The sequence below is a fragment of the Bos grunniens genome, chromosome 28 (genome assembly GCF_055505025.1).
Source record: "Bos grunniens cultivar Pamir isolate PY7600 chromosome 28, Bosgru_T2T1.0, whole genome shotgun sequence".
NCBI classification, from domain to species: Eukaryota; Metazoa; Chordata; class Mammalia; order Artiodactyla; family Bovidae; genus Bos; species Bos grunniens.
Window position 1 is genome coordinate 36,013,452 of NC_141192.1, and position 21,637 is coordinate 36,035,088.

General features: G+C 39.2%; 1 protein-coding gene across 13 annotated transcripts in view; it reads right to left on the reverse strand.

Annotated features, from left to right (window-relative positions):
- RYR2 (ryanodine receptor 2) overlaps window positions 1-21,637 on the reverse strand; it is an 820,811-nt gene that overhangs the window by 322,528 nt on the left and 476,646 nt on the right. For all 13 annotated transcript variants that reach the window (XR_015157121.1, XR_015157120.1, XR_015157122.1 and 10 more), the window contains exon 25: window positions 11,007-11,090. Coding sequence is in view for 10 of the 13 variants with exons in the window: in XM_086382784.1 (XP_086238910.1) it covers window positions 11,007-11,090 (84 nt within the window). In the remaining 3 variants the exon portion in view is untranslated. The remainder of the gene's footprint in view (window positions 1-11,006; window positions 11,091-21,637) is intronic.

Consider the following 21,637-nt stretch of genomic DNA (forward strand, 5'->3'; position numbering starts at 1 on the left):
CATCACCAGATGGTCAACACCTAAATCAAAATGATTATATTCTCTGCAGCCAAAGATGGAGAAGCTCTATACAGTCAGCAAAAACAAGACCAGGAGCTGACTGTGGCTCAGATCATGAAATTCTTATTGCCAAATTCAGACTTAAATTGAATAAACTTGGAAAACCACTAGATCATTCAGGGATGACCTAAATCAAATCCCTTATGATTATACAGTAGAAGTGACAAATAGATTTAAGGGACTCTGATAGACAGAGTGCCTGATGAACTATGGACGAAAGTTAGAAAGTTCGTAACACTGTACAGGAGACAGGGATCAAGATCATCCCCAAGAAAAAGAAATACAAAAAGGCAAAATGGCTGTCTGAGGAGACCTTACAAATAGCTGTGAAAAGAAGAGAAGTAAAAAGCAAAGGAGAAAAATAAAGATATAAGCATCTGAATGTAGAGTTCCAAAGGATAGTAAGAAGAGATAAGAAAGCCTTTCTCAGTGATCAAACCAAAGAAATAGAGGGAAACAATAGAATGGGAAAGACTAGAGATCTCTTCAAGAAACTTAGAGATACAAAGGGAACATTTCATGTAAAGATGGGCTTGATAAAGGACAGAAATGGTAGGGACCTAACAGAAGCAGAAGATATTAAGAAGAGGTGGCAAGAATACACAGAAGAACTGTACAAAAAAGATCTTCACGACCAAGATAATCACGATGGTGTGATCACTGACCTAGAACCAGACATCCTGGAATGTGAAGTCAAGTGGGCCTAGAAAGCATCACTACGAACAAAGCTAGTGGAGATGATATAATCCCAGTTGAGCTATTTCAAATCCTAAAAGATGATGCTGTGAAAGTGCTGAACTCAATATGCCCACAAATTTGGAAGACTCAGCAGTGGCCACAGGACTGGAAAAGGTCAGTTTTCATTCCAATACCAAAGAAAGGCAATGCCAAAGAATGCTCAAACTCCCACACAATTGTACTCATCTCACATGCTAGTAAAGTAATGCTCAAAATTCTCCAAGCCAGGCTTCAGCAATATGTGAACCGTGAACTTCCAGATGTTCAAGCTGGTTTTAGAAAAAGCAGAGGACCCAGAGATCAAATTGCCAACATCCTCTGGATCATCAAAAAAGCAAGAGAGTTCCAGAAACACATCTATTTCTGCTTTATTGACTATGCCAAAGCCTTTGACTGTGTGGATCACAATAAACTGTGACAAATTCTGAAAGAGATGGGAATATCAGACTACCTGACCTGCCTCTTGAGAAACCTATATGCAGGTCAGGAAGCAACAGTTAGAACTGGACATGGAACAACAGACTGGTTCCAAATAGGAAAAGGAGTATGTCAAGGCTGTATATTGTCAGCCTGCTTATTTAACTTACATGCAGAGTACATCATGAGAAACGCTGGGCTGGATGAAGCACAAGCTGGAATCAAGATTGCTGGGAGAAATATCAATAATCTCAGATATACGGATGTCACCACTCTTATGAGAGAAAGTGAAGAGGAACTAAAAAGCCTGTTGTTGAAAGTGAAAGTGGAAAGTGAAAAAGTTGGCTTAAAGCTCAACATTCAGAAAACGAGGATCATGGCATCTGGTCCCATCACTTCATGGGAATTAGATGGGGAAACAGTGGAAACAGTGTCAGACTTTATTTTGGGGGGCTCCAAAATCACTGCAGATGGTGACTGCAGCCATGAAATTAAAAGACGCTTACTCCTTGGAAGGAAAGTTATGACCAACCTAGACAGCATATTAAAAAGCAGAGACATTATTTGCCAACAAAGGTTCGTCTAGTCAAGGCTATGGTTTTTCCAGTGGTCATGTATGGATGTGAGAGTTGAACTGTGAAGAAAGCTGAGCATTGAAGAATTGATGCTTTTGAACTGTGGTGTTGGAGAAGACTCTTGAGAGTCCCTTGGACTGCAAGGAGATCCAACCAGTCCATCCTAAAGGAGATCAGTCCTGGGTGTTCATTGGAAGGACTGATGCTAAAGCTGAAACTCCAATACTTTGGCCACCTCATCGAAGAGTTGACTCATTGGAAAAGACCCTGATGCTGGGAGGGATTGGGGGCAGGAAGAGAAGGGGACGACAGAGGATGAGATGGCTGGATGGCATCACCGACTCGATGGACGTAAGTTTGAGTGAACTCCAGGAGTTGGTGATGGACAGGGAGGCCTGGCGTGCTGCGATTCATGGGGTCGCAAAGAGTCGTACACCACTGAGTGACTAAACTGAACTGAAAACATACTTAGCTCATATTAAAGACATCTATGTAATGTATCCTACCTTTTCAAGCTTTCAGGGAAAATTCTGCCAGAATCAGTCAATAGATCTCTTCTGTCATGTATTTGTCTAGTAGCTGTAGTTTTTAACTTCCTTTACTTTCATACTCTAAGATGCAAAACCATCAATCTTTTTGCAAAATTAGGTTATGAGGAATATATGGTACTAAACAAATACATTCAGTATGGTCATTTTCAAAGTATCAGAGTTCTTTTGTAGTTACTAGCTGTTAGTTTTATTTGATGTGATATATAATAAATTTTTTTTTTAGTGAGATTAACAAATCACATAAACACTGTGAGCATCAGTTTCCTTACAGCAAAATTTCTTTTTAAAAACTTCTTTGCCTGGTGAGGGGGAAGGGTTGGGGTGGGGGGGAGGACTGACTAACTTCCAGTTTCATTTGCATTGAATTATCAAAGATGTAAACAAACAACTGATAACACTTGGCCCCAGGGGTGAATGGTCATGTGAAGCAGCAATTCAATTCTGTGCTTCATTCCCACCTGATCCACATTTTTTCCCCAAGCAGGAATTCCTAATGAGTTTTTTTTTTTTTTTTTTATTGTGTTCAGTATAATATCACTCAAGGGCCAATTAAAGTAGTGCAACAAAAACAGGGCAGAATACCCAAAACACTAAGGATAAGCCTTTTCTGTTTTTCCAGCCTCTCCCACCTCTCAAGCTTACTTGTTTAGTATGAATCAGAGTAAATGAAGCTTGGAAGTCATTACATTGTGAAAGATGCACAGTAAACATGAAAAGATTATGTCCAAGTTCAGTGGATGTTAGCTGCAAATTTCAAAACCAAATCAGACCTCCAAGTACCTTGGAAAAAATAGGAAAATCTCAGATGACTGCATACCACAGATATTCAGAACAAGTTTTGCTAGAAGCACAGCTACTAAAAATGGTGCTGGGCTGACATTCTTAAAGAAAGGAGACTGAAAATATTAAAAAAAAAAAAAAAAAAAAAAAAAAACCTCCAGAAAACAAATACAGAAGAATAATTTCAGTTGAGAAATTAGAAAGGATCTGTTTCTTCTACTACTTCGCTTCTTCTCTTTACATATATTTTTTTAAAACAATTTATTTATTTATTTATTTGGTTGTCACTAAATGGAAACAGTGACAGACTTTATTTTCTTGGGCTCCAAAATCAATACAGATGGTGACTGCAACCATGAAATTAAAAGAAGCTTGATCCTTTGAAGAAAAGCTATGACAAACCTAAATAGCATATTAAAAAGCAGAGACATTACTTTGACATTACAAAGGTCCATCTAGTCAAAGCTGTGGTTTTTCCAGTAGTCATGTATGGATGTGAGAGCTGGACCGTAAAGAAGACTGTGTGCTAAAGAACTGATTCTTTTGAACTGTGGTGTTGGAGAAGACTCTTGAGAGTCCTTGGACTGCAAGGAGATCAAACCAGTCAATCCTTAAGGAAATCAACCCTGAATATTCATTGGAAGGACTGATGCTGAAGCAAAGCTCCAATATCTTGGCCACATGATGCAAAGAACTGACTTATTGGAAAAGACCCTGATGCTGGGAACCACTGAAGACAGGAGAAGAAGGGGAGTACAGAGGATGAGATGGTTGGATGACATCACCAACTGTATGGACCTGAGTTTGAGCAAGCTCCTGGAGTTGGTGATGGACAGGGAAGTCTGGTGTGCTGCAGTCCATGGGGTCGCAAAGAGTCAGACACGACTGAGCAACTGAACTGAACTGATTTGGCTGCACTGGGTCTCAGTTGCCGTGGGATCTATTTCCCTGACCAGGGACTGAACCCAGGCTCCCTGAATTGGGAGCTCAGAGCTTAGCCCTTGGATTACCAGGGAAATCCCCATTTTGCTTTTAAATAAACATGTAATATGACATGCCCTGTGCCTCCACCATCTTTAATCCCTTTTTTACTCCAAGTTCTTCTTTGTACTCCATATCCCCTTTGAAACAAATCAAGAGAGGATCATTTCAAGAAAGATCAAAAAAACCATTCTTGGCTTTTGGGTTTTTAGAATAGGCTTTGAAAAGTCACACAAAGGACAACAGTATTTAGAGAAAGGCCTTCTGATATGAATAGCTCTACTTTTGAATATTAAAAGAGCAAGAACCTGATGTGCTAGATGAAGGTTTCAGAGCCTAGAGGAGGAGAGAATTAGAGGAATTCAGCGTTCTCAACCTGCTTGCCCAGATGGAGACCAGATAGATCCCACAGTCAAGGGAGCTTCTGGCTTACTTACCAGATTAGACCCAGGAGAATGGTCAGTTTCCAGAATCTCCCACACCCAAACCCTTGTGTAGCACAGATTCAGGAGAACAGATTTGGCACCAAACCAAGACTAGGCTGCCAGGCAACTTTCCCTCCTCCCTCTGCCAAGAGACTAAAGTCCTCAAGTTGCCGAAGACAGTATTCCTAGGTTTCCAACCTCCAAAAGAGGCCTGAGTGGAGGTGAAAGCACAGCAAGGACCTGGAGGACTCAAAAGAGACGAGGAAGAAAGATTCAGTGTGTGGTCCAAAGATCAGTCAGGAAAACATGCATCCCAAAATGAGGCAGGAGATAAACGGACCCCAAGCTGAGTAGCTGGAGTTCGTCCCCTGTGGACAGATACTTCAAGATGAGGACAACAGCAGGAGAATATTTAGAGGTGCTGAGCCCTGTCCAGATAAAAGATAAAGAGACTACAGTTTCCTCATTCTCAAAGTCAAGGAGACCTTCCCGACTATATATGTATAGAAGGGCTCCGTGCAGATCAAAAAGGAAGGGCTATCACGCCATAGTCAGTGATGTTACCCTGCCCACTAGAATCCATCTTGGCTAAGAGATGAGCACACACACACAGGAGGATCCTGAGAAATACTACAGATGGACCCAGAGCCAGGCAAAGCAAGAGGACTGTCCAGAGGAAACCCAGAAGAAATGCTCCATAAAAGTGATTCAAACTACCCAGAGGGCACAACTCTCTGAATCTGTCCTATGAGTATATTCACATGTACCTTTTTTCTCCTAATAAACACTTGGTTTCACTACTTTCTGTCTCTTTGTGGGGATTCATTACAACAAAGCCGATGGGTCAGGGACCCTGTCACATTGGTCACTGGTCTGGTGGCTAGAATTCAGTGCTCTCACCACTGAGACCTGACTTTAATCCCCGGCTGGGAAAGCAAAATACTGCTTCAAACAGCTGTAGGCGAAGGCCACTCAAAATCAGTAAGATGTCAGAAGAGGTAAATGCAGACAATTCATAAAGAATCTCCTTTGACCAAACCTGACTCAAGCTCTTCTGAATCCTCTTTCTGACCTGGCTTCTAATCGTAGGATTTGATCTTGTTTTGCTTAGTCTAGTTTTAGCAAGACTCTTGCTTAGGTCAGTTTGGTGGAAATCCCCTACTCATGATATCTGATCACATTCCTCATCTGCCACCTTTGACATCCTATCACTCTGATCTGCCATTAGCAACAATCCTACAAATTTTGTTTTACCAGAATCCCCCTTTTCCTTGATGTTACCTCTTAGTAATTTTTCATCCACTGACCCCTAACTCTGGTCCTGTCTACAAATCCCCACTTGTCCTTGCTGTTTTGGGTTTGCCAAAAATTCATTTGAGTTTTTCCATAATATCTCACGGAAAAACCTGAATTTTTTGGCCAACCCAGTGTATGACTACTGAGGTTTCTCTTCCCCTATTGTAATAGTTCTGGAATAAAATTTGTCTTTATGCCTTTAACTTCTGTCTGGCTCTGGTTTTCTTTGATGTCTTTCAGTTCCTGACAGCAAACTCAAAAGAGAATGCCCAAGGACCCAATGTTTCCTCCCCATCAGGTGAGTGTCCCAAAGATACACAGCCCTGGGAGTAAGAGGGTAAGCTTTGAATTCGAACTTAACAACAAAGATTTATCCTGTACTCAAATGTTTCAGGTCCTGTTCTGGGAACTAATGATACATCACTGAATAACATGGATAAACAATCTATTTTTATAGATAATTATGTTTAGATGAAGACCAAGGCAGTAAGCAAAATAAACATAATATAATAGTATGTTAGACGATATTTAAATACTATCAGAAAAAAATCAAGTAGAAAAGGGGACAGGAGAGAAAGCACAATTTTAAATAGGCTGCAATTTTAAGGAGACAGAGAAAGAGTGCTTTCAGAAGATGACCTTTGAAATCAAAACATAAAGGTGAGAATAAACACAGAAAACTGTGATTTCAATTGAGTTTGCACTGAACAGACTAGGACTAGGTTTTCACTAACAAGCTGCAATCTGGCTGCAAGGCCCATTGGGTTTAAATAGGAAATTAAGTCCAATGAGAACAAATGAAGAACATTACATGCTGGCACATTTTAAAATTTGTGGTCTGTGAAATTTACTCACTACAAATAAAAAGAGTATATAAATATTTCTTTCTTCACAATCACAGTGCCTCATACTTCTGGAAAGAAAATCCAGCTGCATTTGTAACACTTTTTCATTTAGGTAAATATTTATAGACACTGAATTTTGTGTGTGGGCTTGTGTCTATATGCACTACATAAATACGGGTCTGCATATTCTGGCTCCATCTAAGCATTCATTTCTGAAAGTCATTTAAAATGTATACACATACATGAACACCGAGAATATCATTTTTAACCTTGTATCTGCCCCAATACGCCTGAGAGATACCAGTTACACTTCAACTTCACATCACTATAGTGGTTTTACATCATCAGAGTGAGACTGTGGTGCAGGAGGGAGGGAATTTAGCACTAGTCTTAAATACTTCTCAAATAATTCTAATATACTTTTTCATAACTCAGCACTATCTCTTACTTCCCAGTGATATATAAAGCAACCAGGTTCTGACCTACTACATTTGGGGTTGACTTAACAGCAGATAATTGCTAACAAAGTGTGAATAACAGGCGTTGGTACTCAGATAAGAACTGCACTTTCATTTAAACTTTCAGATTTTAAAAAAATTCTCAGTTACTCAGGGATATAGATATTGTGAACCACAGTATCTGGGAATGTGTTCCTTTTCAGTTGTGTTTTACTTTATTCCTTCAGCAGTTGGACTCTGCTCATCAAACTCTGCAGTGGGTCAAGAGTTAATTTTATAACCAATGTGGCAAGATTTACAAACTTAAGAATAGACAGTAATGTGCTGTACTATTCAGTTGCCTGCTGGTTTGTTGAGAGAGGAGGGTGAGGAGGAAGAGGGAGAAGAAGGAAAACAACTACAATGAATCACATATTCTGTAAAAGTCCTCACAGATTTTTAGAGAGATGATCTGTATTATCAGGGAAAAAAACCAACACTCAGATTGCCTATTTTCAAAAAGGGAACGAAGCACATCATTCCAACTACAGTTTGAATCTACATGTGTTGTTAAATCTGAAATGGATCTCCTGTAGGCAGTGTACAGTTAGGTCTTTTTTTTTTTTAATCCATCCAACTGTTCTATACTTTTTGAATGGTGAATTTAATCCATTTACATTTAGAGTAATTATTGACATGCAAAAGCATACTAACGCCATCCTATTAATTGCTCTCTGGTTACTTTTTATTTCCATTGTTTCTTTTTCCTTCTGTCTGTGTCAACATCCATAAATTATTTTCCATGTTGGTATGCTTTGTTTTCTGTTTCTTGGTCTTTGTGAATCCATCCTAGGTTTTCCTTTTGTGGTAACCTTGCAAATTACATAAAATATCATACAGGTAAAATAGTCCATTTTAGGCTAATAGCAACTCACCTATAAAGGATCCAACTTTTTCTCCTGTCTTTTACATTACTGATGATACAATTTACTTCTTTTTATGCCTGCATTCATTAATAATTTATATTTATGGTACTATAATTCTTTTTACAGGCTTTCCTTGTAGCTCAGTCGGTAAAGAGTCTGACTGCAATGCAGGAGACCTGGGTTCGATTCCTGGGTCAGGAAGATACCCTGGCAACCCATTCTAGTATTCTGCCTGGAGAATCCCATGGACAGAGAAGCCTGGCAGGCTACAGTCTATGGGGTCACAAGAGTCATACAAGACTGAGACTAAACACACATAATTCTTTTACTATTTTCTTCCTTTAACTTTTGTACTACAGTGAAGTGATTGATACACCACCCTAATACTTCTCTACATCAGACTGTCTTTGTTTCTCTAACACCAGTATAGTGTGTATTTTTGTATGTTGTTTTGTTGCTGATCAGCATCTTTTCATTTCAGCTTGAAGAATTCCTTTCAACATTTCCTGCAAGGCAGGTCTATTGGTGGTGAACTCCCTCAGCTTTTGTCTGGGAAAGGCTTTACATCTCCTTGATATCTGTAAGGCAACTTTGTTGCATAAAGTATTCTTGGCTGGCAATTTTTATTTCTCAACACTGTGAACATGTCATTCCATCCTCTCTTGCCCCATAGAGTTTCTGTTGAGAAATCAATTAATAGCTTAATGGGATCCCTTTGTAGGTCACTTTCTTTCCCCCTAGTTTTATGTAGGATGATTTCTTTCTCATTGATTTTTGACAGTTTCACTGTCATGCATCTTGGAGAAGGTCTTTTTACATTGAGATAATAGGGCATTCTTTTAGCTTTATGGATTTGTATGTCCAAGTCTTTCCCCAAGCCTGAGATGATCTCAAATATAGTTTCTTTAAATGAATTCCCTGTCTCCTTCTCCCTCTCCTATCCTGAAACCCAATTATTCAGATATTTGTGTTTCTGATAGAATATGATAGTTTTTATAGGCTTTCATCATTCTTTTAATCTTAAGTGTCCCCTCCTCTGGTAACTGTATTATTTCTTTATTCCATCCTCTGGGTCATTTACTCTTTCTTCTATTTGGTCTGCTCTGCTACAGATGCTGTTACATTTGTCACTTGATTCATTGAATACTTTAGTTACAGTGTTTCTGTTTGTTTCCTTTTATACAATAGGCCCCCTACATATAAAAGAGTTCTATTAGGAGTGAGTTTCTAAGTCCAAAAAACTTAGCCCAGGTATCTATCTAACACAATCGCTATATGGTACTGTAATAATATTTGCACACAAATAATACATGAAAAACAAACACAAAAAATAAAGAAAAGATTTTTAATCTTACAGTACAGTACCTTGAGGGCTTCCTAGGTGGTGCTAGTGGTAAAGAACCTGCCTACCAATACAGGAGACATGAAACACAGGTTTGATCCCTGGGTCAGGAAGATCCCCTAGAGAAGTGCATGGCAACCCACTCCAGTATTGTTGCCTGGAGAACTCCATAGACAGAGGAGCCTGGCAGGCCATGGTTCATAGAGTCATAAAGAGTTGGACACAACTGAAGCGACTTAGCAACCAAGCATGCACAGTACCTTGAAAAGTATAGTAGTCCAATAGTGGGCATACAGGGGCTGGCGTCGAGTGAACGGGCAAGAAGAATTACTGACTGGAGGAGGGAGAGGGGGTAGGAGACAGTAGAGCTGAAGGATTGTTAGCAACAGGAGACAGAGGGGAGAGCATGCTGCAATTTCACTAATGCCTGACATTTGATGGCACAGGTTCTGGTTCCTTGCTGGAACTAGATACACATCTGCATCTTTGAACATTTGTAACTTGAAGGTTTATATATGCAGGACTTACTGTATATGGTTTTGGTCTCAAAAATTAGTCATACACTTTATACAACTTTGTACAATGTGTTTTTAATACCTTTCTTAAAATGGAGGACCTGAGTAAAAATGTTTGTTGGCCTAAAGGATCTGCTAGAATTCGCATTTGCATAGCAAGCACACTATTTATACTTTATGTTTATCTGGGGTGACGGAAGAAAATTATGGAATAGCTATGTGTACCCTGGTTTTCCCATGTGGCTCAGATGGTAAAAAACCCGCCTGCATTGCAGAAGACCTGGGTTCGATTCCTGGGTTGGGAATATCCCCTGGAGAAGGGAAAGGATACCCACTTCAGTATTCTGGCCTGGAGAAGTCCATGGACTGTATAGGCTATGGGGTCGCAAAGAGTCGGACACGACTGAGCGACTTGCACTCATTCACTCATGCGTACTTTGTTTTCATCTCCATGATAGTAACTTGGCAAACTTCCAGGCATGCTATTTATGAGACACAGGCCCCAAAAGAGTGGTTTGAATACTTAACAAAAAAGTAACATAATGAAACAGCTATAATTCATTAAGCACTTATTTAATCCCTAAAACTTCCCTTATTAATACCTGTGAGGGGGTAAGAAAGCTGAAGTTTTAAGAAGTTAAAACAAGGTCACAGAGGCTGCAGTACAGTAGGCAAAATAATTCCCAGAGCATCCCATGGCTCAGTTTTCTCATCTTAAAGTGGGCATGGTAACACTGACTTCATAACTCCTCCTCAAATAGACTTTCTTTGTGAAAATGAATAAAACGATACATTTTCTGATGAAAAGTGGGAAACCACATACAATAAGGATGTGGACACGTGTGCTCACACACACACAAGGAAAATAACCTACTCATAACATACTATCAAATATTTTGTGAGCCTGTTTCCCCTTTGGGCACTGTGATGGAAACTCTCACCCCACCACCATAAACTCGATGAAGCCCCTACATTAATGCAGCATGTTTCAATGCTGAATCTGAATTTTACAGCTTATGTGTAAGCAAGGAATCTAGGATTCCACTGCGAGTCCTGTGGGTGCAGTCACACTAAAGTAAAGCATGGACCATCTAACATTGCTCAGACATTCAACTTACTTTTTTGGCAGCTTCATTTTTTTCACTTTTTCTTCAGCATGTTCATCTGATATACCCACATGACATCCTAAAGCCAACAACGTCCTGGAAAACAAAACCAAACATAAGTTGCAATAATCCCTTCCCTGTGTCCACAATAATCCAATGTAATAGCAGCTGGGAATGAGGTACAACAGTCCCCCTTATATGCAGAGAGGTCTTTTGCTTTCAAGCAAAAGGAAAGCTTACTTGCTTGTAAATTATTTACTACTGAGTAATGAGTAGGACATTTGAAAATTTAACGTTTCAAAAACAAAAAGGAAAATATTGAAAAGTCTCTCTCCAATCCTGTCTCTGCAACTTCTGTTCCTTTCCCTAAAGGAACTGGTTGCTACTAATTATCGGCTGTCCTGCTAGAATCTATGCATATTCTAAAGCAGATTTGTGTGTGTGTGTGTGTTTGTGCATGTTGGTGCTTTCCTTCTACTCAATGGTTAGCTGTAAGAGACAGTTTTCCATAATTTTCTATCTTGACTTCACAATATAATTTTGATACACAATGTGACTTTGATCACTATCCTTCATATACAGCTGGTTTATTTTTCAACAGTTCTGAAGTGTTTCATTCACTGGATATGTCACAGTGTTTAACCCAATTTTCTGTTCATAATTTTTGTTATTACAAACAGTGCTGCAATGAATAACCTCATACATTGAACATATGCACTATAACTTACAGAATGTAGTACAGAATGAAGCAGGGCAAAGGATAATAGAGTTTTGCCAAGAGAACGCACTGGTCATAGCAAACACCTCTTCCAACAACACAAGAGAAGACTCTACACATGGACATCACCAGATGGTCAATACCAAAATCAGATTGATTATATTCTTTGCAGCAAAAGATAGAGAAGCTCTATACAGTCAGTAAAAATAAGAACGGCAGCTGATTGTGGCTCAGATCATGAACTTCTTATTGGAAAATTCAGACAAATTGAAGAAAGTAAGGAAAACCACTAGACCATTCAGATATGACCTAAATCAAATACTTACAATTATACAGTGGAAGTGAGAAATATATACAAGGGATTAAATCTGATAGACAGAGTATCTGAAGAACTATGGAAGGAGGTTTGTGCACAGGAGGGAGAGATCGGGAACATTCCCAAGAAAAAGAAATGCAAAAAAAGCAAAATGGTTGTCTGAGGAGGCTTTACAAATAGCTGTGAAAAGAGAGAAGCAAAAGGCAAAGGAAAAGAGGAAAGACATATCCATTTGAAATGCAGAGTTCCAAAGAACAGCAAGGAAGAAAGTCTTCCTCAGTGATCAATGCAAAGAAATAGAGGGAAACAATAGTATAGGAAAGACTAGAGATCTCTTCAAGAGAGTTAGAGATACCAGGGAAACACTAATAATAAGCAAAGATGGGCACAATAAAGGACAGAAATGGTATGCACCTAACAGAAGCAGAAGATATTAAGAGGTGGCAAGAATACACAGAAGAACGGCACAAAAAAGATCTTCACAACCCAGATAATCATGATGGTGTGATCACTCACCTAGAGCCAGCCATCCTGGAATGCGAAGTCAAGTGGGCCTTAGGAAGCATCACTACGAACAAAGCTAGTGGAGGTGATAGAATTCCAGTTGAGCTATTTCAAATCCTAAAAGATGATGCTGTGAAATTGCTGCACTCAATATGCCAACAAATTTGGAAGACTCAGCAGTGGCCACAGGACTGGAAAAGGTCAGTTTTCATTCCAATCTCAAAGAAAGGCAATGTCAAAGAATGCTCAAACTACTGGCCAATTGCACTCATTTCACACGCTAGTAAAGTAATGCTCAAAATTCTCCAAGCCAGGCTTCAACAGTACATGAACTGTGAACTTCCAGAAGTTCAACATGGATTTTAAAAAGGCAGAGGAACCAGAGATCAAATGGCCACATCCATTTGATCATCGTAAAAGCAAGAAAGTTCCAGAAAAACATATATTTCTGCTTTATTGACTATGCCAAAGCCTTTGACTGTGTCGATCACAAACAAACTGTGAAAAAATTATTTAAGAGATGGGAATACCAGACCACCTGGCCTGCCTCTTGAGAAACCTATATGCAGGTCAGGAAGCAAGTCAGAACTGGACAGGGAACAACAGACTGGTTCCAAATCAGGAAAGGAGTACATCAAGGCTGTATATTGTTACCTTGCTTATTTAACTTATATGCAGACTACATCATGAGAAACGCTGGGCTGGATGAAGCAAAAGGTAGAATCAAGATTACCAGGAGAAATATCAATAACCTCAGATAGGTAGGTGACACCACCCTTATGGCAGAAAGTGAGGAACTAAAGAGCCTCTTCATGAAAGTGAAAGAGGAGAGTGAAAAAGTTGGCTTAAAACTCAATATTCAGAAAACTAAGATCGTGGCATCTGGTTCCATCACTTAATGGCAAATAGATGGGGAAACAATTCGAAACAGTGACAGCCTTTATTTTTTTGGTCTCCCAAAATTATTGCAGATGGTGACTTCAGCCATGAAATTAGAAGATGCTTGCTCCTTGGAAGAAAACTTATGACCAACCTAGACAGCATATTAAATGCAGAGACATTACTTTGTCAACAAAGGTCCATCTAGTCAAAGCTACAGTTTTTCCAGTAGTCATGTATGAATGTGAGAGTTGGACTATAAAGAAAAATGAGTGCCAAAGAATTGATGCTTTTGACCTGTGGTGTTGGAGAAGACTCTTGAGAGTCCCTTGGACTGCAAGGAAATCAAACCAGTCCATCCTAAAGGAAATCAGTCCTGAATACTCACTGGAAGGACTGATGCTGAAGCTGAAACTCCAATACTTTGGCCACCTGATGCGAAGAACTGACTCATTTGAAAAGACCCTGATGCTGGGAAAGATTGAAAGCAGAAGGGGACGACAGAAGATGAGATGGTTGGACAGCACCACCAACTCAACAGACATGAGTCTGAGTAAACTCTAGGAGTTGGTGATGGACAGGGAGACCTGGCGTGCTGCAGTCAATGGGGTCACAAAGAGTCAGACACAACTGAGTGACTGAACTGAACTGAAATGTAACCTTCATCTGTAGGATAAATTCCTAGACAGGCAATTACTGGGTCACAGGGGATATACATTTTAGAGTTTGACAAATATTGTCAAATGTCTTTAAAGCTGGTAATCATTTATATTCTCATAAGTAAAGGATGACACTGCCTATTTCCCATGCCTGTTCCAGCAGAGTTGTCCATTAATATGCTAATGAGATCTCATTTATAGTTTTAATTTGCATTTTTCTTAATACAATTGCATTTGAGTACCTTTTTCCTCTGCTTTATGGATATCTGTACTTCCTTTCTTCTATGAAAATATTCCTTTTTCACTTTTCTGTTAGATTTGGGCTTTATTGTTGCAGTTTATAATCTCTTCAAAAACACAAGTTAAAAATATTATATAATACTTAGAGATTGGGCTTCCCTGGTAGCTCAGTTAGTAAAGAAACCACCTGCAATGCAATTATCTTCCTGCAATGCAGGAGACCTGGGTTTGATTCCTGGGTCAGAAGTATCTCCTGGAGAAGGAAATGGCAACCCACTCTAATATTCTTGCCTGGAAAATCTCATGGACAGAGAAGCTTGGCAGGCTACAGTCCATGGGGTCACAAAGAGTCTGACACCACAGAGCTACTGAACCACCACCAGAAAGAGATTACCCATTTGTTAAATTGTTTCAAGGAAATATCCACGCTTTTTAAACAAGGATCTGCTGCTGCTGCTAAGTCGCTTCAGTCGTGTCCAACTCTGTGCGACCCCAAAGACGGCAGCCCACCAGGCTCCCCCGTCCCTGGGATTCTCCAGGCAAGAACACTGGAGTGGGTTGCCATTTCCTTCTCCAATGCATGAAAGTGAAAAGTGAAAGTGAAGTCGCTCGGTCGTGTCCGACTCTTAGCAACCCCATGGATTGCAGCCTACCAGGCTCCTCCGCCCATGGGATTTTCCAGGCAAAAGGACTGGAGTGGGGTGCCATTGCCTTCTCCTAAACAAGGGTCAGGGAGGCCATATATTGTCAGGAAGCATTTAACAGGAGGCTTCCTGTGTGCTGTTTTGGATCTGTCAGGAATTCTCAGTTCCTGATTAATTCCTGAATACAAGAATTAAGAGGAGAGGCAAACCTCTCCAGGGGGCTGAGGAATTCAGGCATTTCCTTCATTAGTTTTTCTACACTGTGATTAAGTACCTTCTTCCTTCTTGTGAACCATACGGTAAAAGTGATTGTTTACAACTCTCTCTTTCTTTAATATGGATCGCCTATGTTTTCTAAGTCTGGAATTTTAATCTTTATCTTTGCTGAGAATAACTACCTTGTAAAACAGTATATATGCCCACACCATGTTGATTAAAACACCATTGCTCCATCAGAGCTCTGGCCCCCGTGTCTGTCTTTCTCTCTCTCTCTCCCTCTCTTTTTCAGGCTGATCCCCTGGAGCGCAGAGGCTCTCTGAGTTCACTTTCCTGCCCGGGCTTCTAAGACCCTCTCAAGAAGGCGCTCTGTGCCTTCACCCCATCGAGAGGGCACCTGAGGCCTTCCTGAACAGAGCAAGCCCTGTGCAGGGGCTTTATTGGCTTTCTGCGTAAACCAAGGAATATCAGCTTCCTTCCCTCTACTTTCTTATCGGTCGACTACGGACCACCAGGTTCCAGTCCATTAAAGGACCTCAACAATATATATTAAGACTAAGCCTTTATTTCCCAGATGGATACTCAGTCACCCATAAAATACTTACTGAATAATCCATTTAAAAAATTTATTGGAGTATAGTTGCTTTACATGTTAGCTCCTGCCATACAGCAAAATGAATCAGCTATATGTATATGCATAACCCCTGTTTATTGGATTTCCTTCTCATTCTGGCCACTATGGAAAATAGTATGGAGGTTTCTTTAAAAAAGTAAAATAGAACTTCCATATGACCCAGCAATCCCACTCCTGGGCATGTACCCAGAGAAAACCTTAATTCCAAAAGATACATGCACCCCAAAGTTCACTGTAGTGCTATTTACAATAGCCAGGGCATAAAAGCCACCTAAAGGTCCATCAACAAAGGAATGGATAAAGAAAGTGTAATATACATATAGGGAAATTACTCAGCCATAGAAAAGGAATGAAACTGTGCCATTTGCAGAGACACGGATGGACCAAGAGACTGTCGTACAGAGTGACATTAGTCAGAAAGGGAAAACAAATATCATATATTAATGCATATATATGGAATCTAGAAAAATGGTACAGATGAACAAGTCATTTTTAACACTGATTTGAAATGCTACTTTTCTGATATACTTAAGCCCCCTTATGCTTTTAAATCCTTTTCTGGACTTTCCAGTCTAGAAAAATCTCCTTTTTACATAATAAATTGGGATTCCAATTTGCCAATAACAGTGTTTCCATTGGTTAGACACTCCATATTGTTTTTTTTACTCTCTTTAATGAATTACCTTTTGTTGATTTTCCCAAGAAAGGCCATCATCATTCACATTTAGAGTTCATCCTTAAAAGTCCCCAGACTTAGGCAGAATAACATCCTTCAGTATTCCTGATAATGAGTGGTTCTACCTACTTCAATAGAATAAGATGCAATGGCATAAACTTTTTGGATGACAATTTCTAATGTCTGGTCAGTTCCAAAAGGAACAGTCAAGTATCTAAAATCCATTTATACTTATCCTCCTTAACATTTAAAAAAGTGACAATCTGGAGACAGATATAGATACACACACTTAAATATCCTGTTATTAAGTTAAATTTTAGATTATATATGGAAAAAGTGAGATTGACTGTTAAACTGCAAGACCAGGAACTAACTGAAGCTGTACAGTTTGTTAAAACATGTGCCAAATAAGGGGCTTCCCTGGTGGCTCAGTGGTAAAGAATCTGCCTGCTAATGCAGGAGACATGGGTTTGATCCCTGATCCAGGGAGATCCCACATGCTGCAGGGCAACTAAGCCTGTGGACCACAACTACTAATCCTGTGCTCTAGCGCCCAGGAAACGTGACTACTGAAGCCTGTGTGCCTAGAGTTTGTGCTCCACGAAAGAGAAGCCACCTCAATGAGAAGCCCACACACCACAATTAGAGAAAGCCCATGCAACAACGAAGACCCAGCACAGCCAAAAATAAATAAATGAAATTATTAAAAAAAAAAAGAATGTGCCAGTTAAAATGAGATAGAAACGAGATAAAATGAGCAATAGAAAAATAGAAAATTGACTCAGAACAAAAGCAGGTTATGCTTGTTCAAACACTGCCCAAGGAACAGAAAGTTCCCTACCATCATCTTCCATACATTTACCTACTCAGTAAGCATCTTTTGAATTCCACTGTGTGCCAGGTCCCGTGCTAAGTTTTGGGATAAGCTAATAGGCCAATGAGGACCAAGACAAAAGTTAATTATAAGGCAGTGTCTTGCTTGTGGTGACAAATATATAGGGGTATGAAAGGGTCAAGCAGGATACCAAACCAGCTCTTATGGAACTCAAGGGTGACAATAATATTGAGATTTATCTCAAATCCAGGTTACTAAACTTCCAAGTACATGCCTACCAAGAAATCTGATTAGAACATAGAAACCCCCGCTTAATACATTAAGTAAGGTTAATGACTATCGTTGAATGACCGTCACTACAATCCAGTTTTAGAATACTTCCGTTACTCCATCAGATTCTCCAAGCCTGTTTGCAGTCATTCATCATTCCCACTCCAAGCAATCATTAATCTGTTTTCTGTCTCCATAGAATTTCCTTTTCTGAATATTTCATATGAATAGAATAATAGTAAATCTTTCATGTCAGGTTCCTTTGACTTAGCACAATGTCTTTCAGGTTTATCCATGTTGTAGTGTATATTAATAGTATATTTCCTTTTATTACTCAATAGTATTACATTGTATGACTGTACCACATTTTGTTTATCCATTCATCAGTTTATTGAAATTTGCAGTTTCCAGTTTGGGGCTGTTACGTATGATGATTCTATGGACACACTTTGATGAACATTCATGTACAAGTCTTTGTGTCAACATAGGCTTTTATTTCTCTTGTGTAGGTATGTAGGAGGGGAACTGCTTTGTTGTTGTTCAGTCACTCAGTCATGTCTGAGTCTTTGTGACCCCATGGACTACAGCACACCAGACTTCTCTGTCCTGCACCATCTCCCAAAGCTTGCTCAAACCCATGTCCACTGAGTCAGTGATGCCATCCGGCCACCTCATCCTCTGTTGTCCCTAGTCTGTCACTGTTTCCCCGTCTATTTGCCATGAACTGATGGGACCAGATGCTAGGATCTTAGTTTTTTGAATGGTGAGTTTTAAGTCAGCTTTTTCACTCTCTTATTTCACCCTCAAAGAGGCTCTTTAGTTCCTCTTCACTTTCTGCCATAAGGGTGGTGTCATCTGCATTTCTGAGGTTATTGATATTTCTCCCACTAGGCTGTATCATAAATTTATGTTTAACCTTTTAAGAAACCACCAAGTGGCAGGGCCATTTTACATACCCACCTGAAATACATGTAGAGTTCAGTGTTTTTCTACATTTACAACAATACTGAGTGTATCTGTCATTTTGATTATGACCATTCTAGTATGTGCGGTTGTATCTCATTATGATTTAATTTGCATTTTCATAATGACTAATGATGTTGAGTATCTTTTCATGCATGTATTAGGCATTTACATATCTTTATTAAAATATGTTCTCAAATGTTTTGTCCATTTTTAACTGGGCTGTGTGTATTTTTATTATGTAACTGTAAGAGTTACCTATATATTCTGGGTACAAGTTCTTTATTGGCACATGTAAGATTTACCACAAATCCAACAAATGTAAACTTACATGATTTATAAATAATCTGCCACTCTGTGCCCTATGTCTTCATTTTCTACATGATTTCTTTTGTAGTACAAAAGATTCTACTTTCAATGAGATTCGAAGTACTGATTTTGTTTTCTTTTACAGATATTTTTGATACTATATCTAAGCACTTTATGTCTAATTCAAGGAGATTTTTGAATGAGAACAACAAATCTTTTAAGAAATCTATGTAATACTATTAACCACACCAAGTTCTTTGAGTAAGAACTCTTTTGTCTTTATATGATCTTTTTTAAAAATTGGGGTATAGTTGCTTTATAATGTTGTGTTAGTTTCTGCTGTACAACAAACTGAATCCACTATATGTATACATATTTCCCCTCCCTCTGGAGTCTCCCTCCCACATAACCCCCATTCATTCAATCTATCTGGGTCACCACAGAGCATTAAACTTAAAAGCTTTTGCACAGCAAAGAAAACCATAAATGAATTGAAAAGACAACCCTCAGAATGGGAGCAAATATTTGCAAATGAAGCAACTAACAAGGGATCAATCTTTAAAATGCACAAACAGCTCATGAAGTTCAATATCAAAGAAACAAACAACCCAATCAAAAAATGAGTGGAAGACCTAAACAGACATTTCACCAAGGAAGACATATAGATGGTCTTTAAGTAATCTTTATTAAGACAATTCTATTTGACTTAATACTGTTCAATTCACACATTTTAAATGGTTTTAAGGTCTGCAGAAGACTGGGAGAGAGCAGTGTGGGCTGTGAAGCTTGTGCAGAGGTTAACAGACAAGAACAGAGTAGGGGAAGTGGAAAAGGATGTGCTAGGGGTCAGCTCTCCATCTGATTCCTCTGTCTCCCACAGTAACTTACATATGCATTCAGTACATCTTGACTATAAGATTAAGGGGCAATAATAGGCTCATGTGGCATTTTATTACTTCAAGTATAAGGCCACCAACAAGAAGAGGAGACAGATTGGCACAAAGCCACAGAGAGAACAGAAGGCACCCTGTTTCTATGATAAGCATTTGCTATGTACAAGCCTGCCTAGAGACTGAGTTTATTGCTTATGTGTTGCTTCATTCATTTGACAAATATTACTGAGCTCTGTGTAAAGTTCAGATGATGGTGACTAAAATCAAGTGAGATGCCTGCCCTCAAGAAACTTAGGTCTGGGACTTCCCTGATGATCCAGTGGTTAAAAATCTTCCTTGCAATGCAAGGGGACATGGGTTTGAGCCCTGATCAGGGAACTAAGATTCCACATGCCTCAGAGCAAGTGGGCCCTTATGCTGTAACTACAGCGCCCTCACACCACAATGAAAGATCTGCAACATGCAACAAAGATTGTGAATGCTGCAACTCAGCCAAAGACCCGACTCAGCCAAATAAATAAATGAATAAATTAAAAAAAAAAATTAAGAAACAAAAAAACTTATATAATAGGTCTGGTAGAGTACAGCAGCCATCCTGTGATTATACATAGAAAGATTCTCTGCTGAGAGATACCAAAGGGCTGAGTGCCTGTCAAAGGGGGCTTTATTGAGTCAAGCAGCTCAGCAAATGCTGCCTGAAGTGACCTGAGATATAAAGGATAAGAACAGGGCCTGGAAGAGAGCATTACACAAAGCGGACACAAAGGGGAAAGGAACATGCAAAGAGGCAAAACAAAGGCTAGTGTGATATCAAGCAAGGGAAAATAAAAGCAGCCTCCTATAAGATGATGCTGGCTGGAAGGGAAGGACCTTGAAGGACCATTCAGCAAATTAGGGTATTGTCTTCATCTCAGGAGCAATAAGAAGGAATTCAAATAGGGAGAATGGTATAACCTAAATATTTAGAAAAAGTTCAGCAGGCTACAGAGGGCAGAATGGTAAGAGAAGAGCTAGGTTAATATTTCAACTGTATCTGTTAGGATAGTTTTATAGTTTCAGGTGGGGCATAGCGGTAGCTAAGGCTAAAGACATGGAAGCAACCTAAATGTCCATTAACAGATGAATGGATAGAGAAGATGTGATACACACACACACACACACAATGGAACAGTTACACAGCAATAAAAAAAAGGATGAAATAAGCTATTTGCAGCATCATGGATGGACCTAGAGATTATCACACTAAGTGAAATAAGTCAGAAAGAGAAGACAACTACCTTATGATATCACTTATATGTGGAATCTAAAATATGACACAGAGGAACAGACCCACAGACATGGAAAACAAACTTATGGCTAGCAAAGGGGAAAGGAGGGGAGGGATAAATTAGGAGGTTGGGGTTCATGTATACAAAATACATACAAAATTCATGTATACACTAATACATACAAAATAGATAACCAATAAGGACCTACTTATAGCACAGGGAACTATACTTAATATTTTACAGTAACCTATAAGGGAAAAAAAATCTGAAAAAGACTATATGTGTGTGTGTGTGTATGTGTGTAGATAACTGAATCCCTGTGCTATACTCCTGAAACTAATACAACATTGTACATCAATTATACCTCAATTTTAAAAAAAAGGCAGCTTAGGCTAGGGTGGTACAGTGCTGCTTTGAAAGAGGATGTCAGAATTTCTGCAGTGCTGTACAATGTACAGACGACCATTCAAATCTGGACGTTAGCTGTCTTCGTCAACAATCGGCCAGACAAAAATCACATAAAGTGCAACAACAACAAAAAATCATATTCACATGAAATCACTACAAATCCAAAATAAGGAATATTCTGAAATAATCAGTTGCTTATTTTTTACTTGGC